The sequence below is a fragment of the Pygoscelis adeliae genome, unplaced genomic scaffold (genome assembly GCF_000699105.1).
Source record: "Pygoscelis adeliae isolate BGI_AS28 unplaced genomic scaffold, ASM69910v1 Scaffold760, whole genome shotgun sequence".
Lineage (NCBI taxonomy): Eukaryota > Metazoa > Chordata > Aves > Sphenisciformes > Spheniscidae > Pygoscelis > Pygoscelis adeliae.
The window spans coordinates 125,698-126,770 of record NW_008823868.1 but is presented as its reverse complement, the minus strand read 5'-3'; the positions used below and the strand labels follow the sequence as shown (position 1 = coordinate 126,770).

The window sequence follows — 1,073 nt, the reverse complement described above, 5'->3', positions numbered from 1 at the left end:
CTTCCCATCTCATGAGGGTCACAGAGAGTCCCTGCTCCGTCGCAGACGGCCGTGTCCCTAGCTTCCCTAAGTACAGGGCTTCCCAAGAAGGTTATCTACGACCTGAGGAACTCCTTTTCGTCACCGGGTAACAAAACCAGGAAAAACGGAAGCGGCTCTGGCAGAACCAAGCTGCTCGGCTGCCACCACGGCGGAGCAGCGGAATTCTTCTTCGCCCCGACAGAGTTCTAGAGAAAAGCCGGCGTACCGATGCCTACGGCACCCCAAGTGCCAGAGGGTTAAAGGCCTTCCGGCCAGGCAAGATACACCTAGGGAGATTTCGATGGCGCGCCCTCGGGAATTCGGAATCTAAGACTGAAGGAGCTAGGCAGGGCTCGTGCACCCGTGTCAAAACGAGGCGGTCCGTAACGGCTTCAGAGAAAGCCGGCAAAGGGCTCCCAGAGCTGAACCGGCCAGACCTCGTCCGAGCGCTGGGAAGTTAAGGAGGCAGGGCAGAATAAACCCGAGGGGACGGCCGTAAAGTCGGAAGGGACCAGAAGAAACCATCGGCATTACACGCCACCATCGGCTACCGGATTAGAGAGAGAAACGCTCCAATTCCTATAGCCCCACCACCCTCCTTTCTGTAACAATACCTCGTACTGCTGTAGCAACTGCACCATGGAGTCGCCCACGAAGAGCACGTCGGGCTCCTTGTCTTTGCAGTCCAAGACAAATCGATTGTGCTGTCAAAAGAAAGCAGTAAGGTAAGCTCCAACCGCTGAGGGCTCCTCACCGGTATCTCCGCTGCTGCGGGACAGAAAGGGACAGTTGCCCAACCAGTTTCCCCTGCTGCCCGAACCGCACTGTCCCCTCCAACGCCCTTCTCTGCCTTAACCCGTGAACCGCCGGACCCTCCTCCCGGCGACACAGACCCCAGCGACAGTCTTGGTTCCGGCAAGAGCAGCATCTGCACGCCGCACACGCGCGAGCCGTTGAGCCTGTCAGACGCCCCTGACAGCCGACAACTACAGAGCAGAGAAATTAGCGGTGAGTCACTGCAGCGAGGATCCCCTGGCTGTTTCTCCCCGTCT

General features: G+C 58.5%; 1 protein-coding gene across 1 annotated transcript in view; it reads right to left on the bottom strand.

Moving 5' to 3' along the window:
• The window catches only part of PAFAH1B2 (platelet-activating factor acetylhydrolase 1b, catalytic subunit 2 (30kDa)), a 5,361-nt gene that overhangs the window by 3,683 nt on the left and 605 nt on the right, over positions 1-1,073 (bottom strand). Inside the window, exon 2 of the mRNA XM_009332459.1 lies at positions 636-725. Within this exon, the coding sequence (XP_009330734.1) occupies positions 636-725 (90 nt within the window). The remainder of the gene's footprint in view (positions 1-635; positions 726-1,073) is intronic.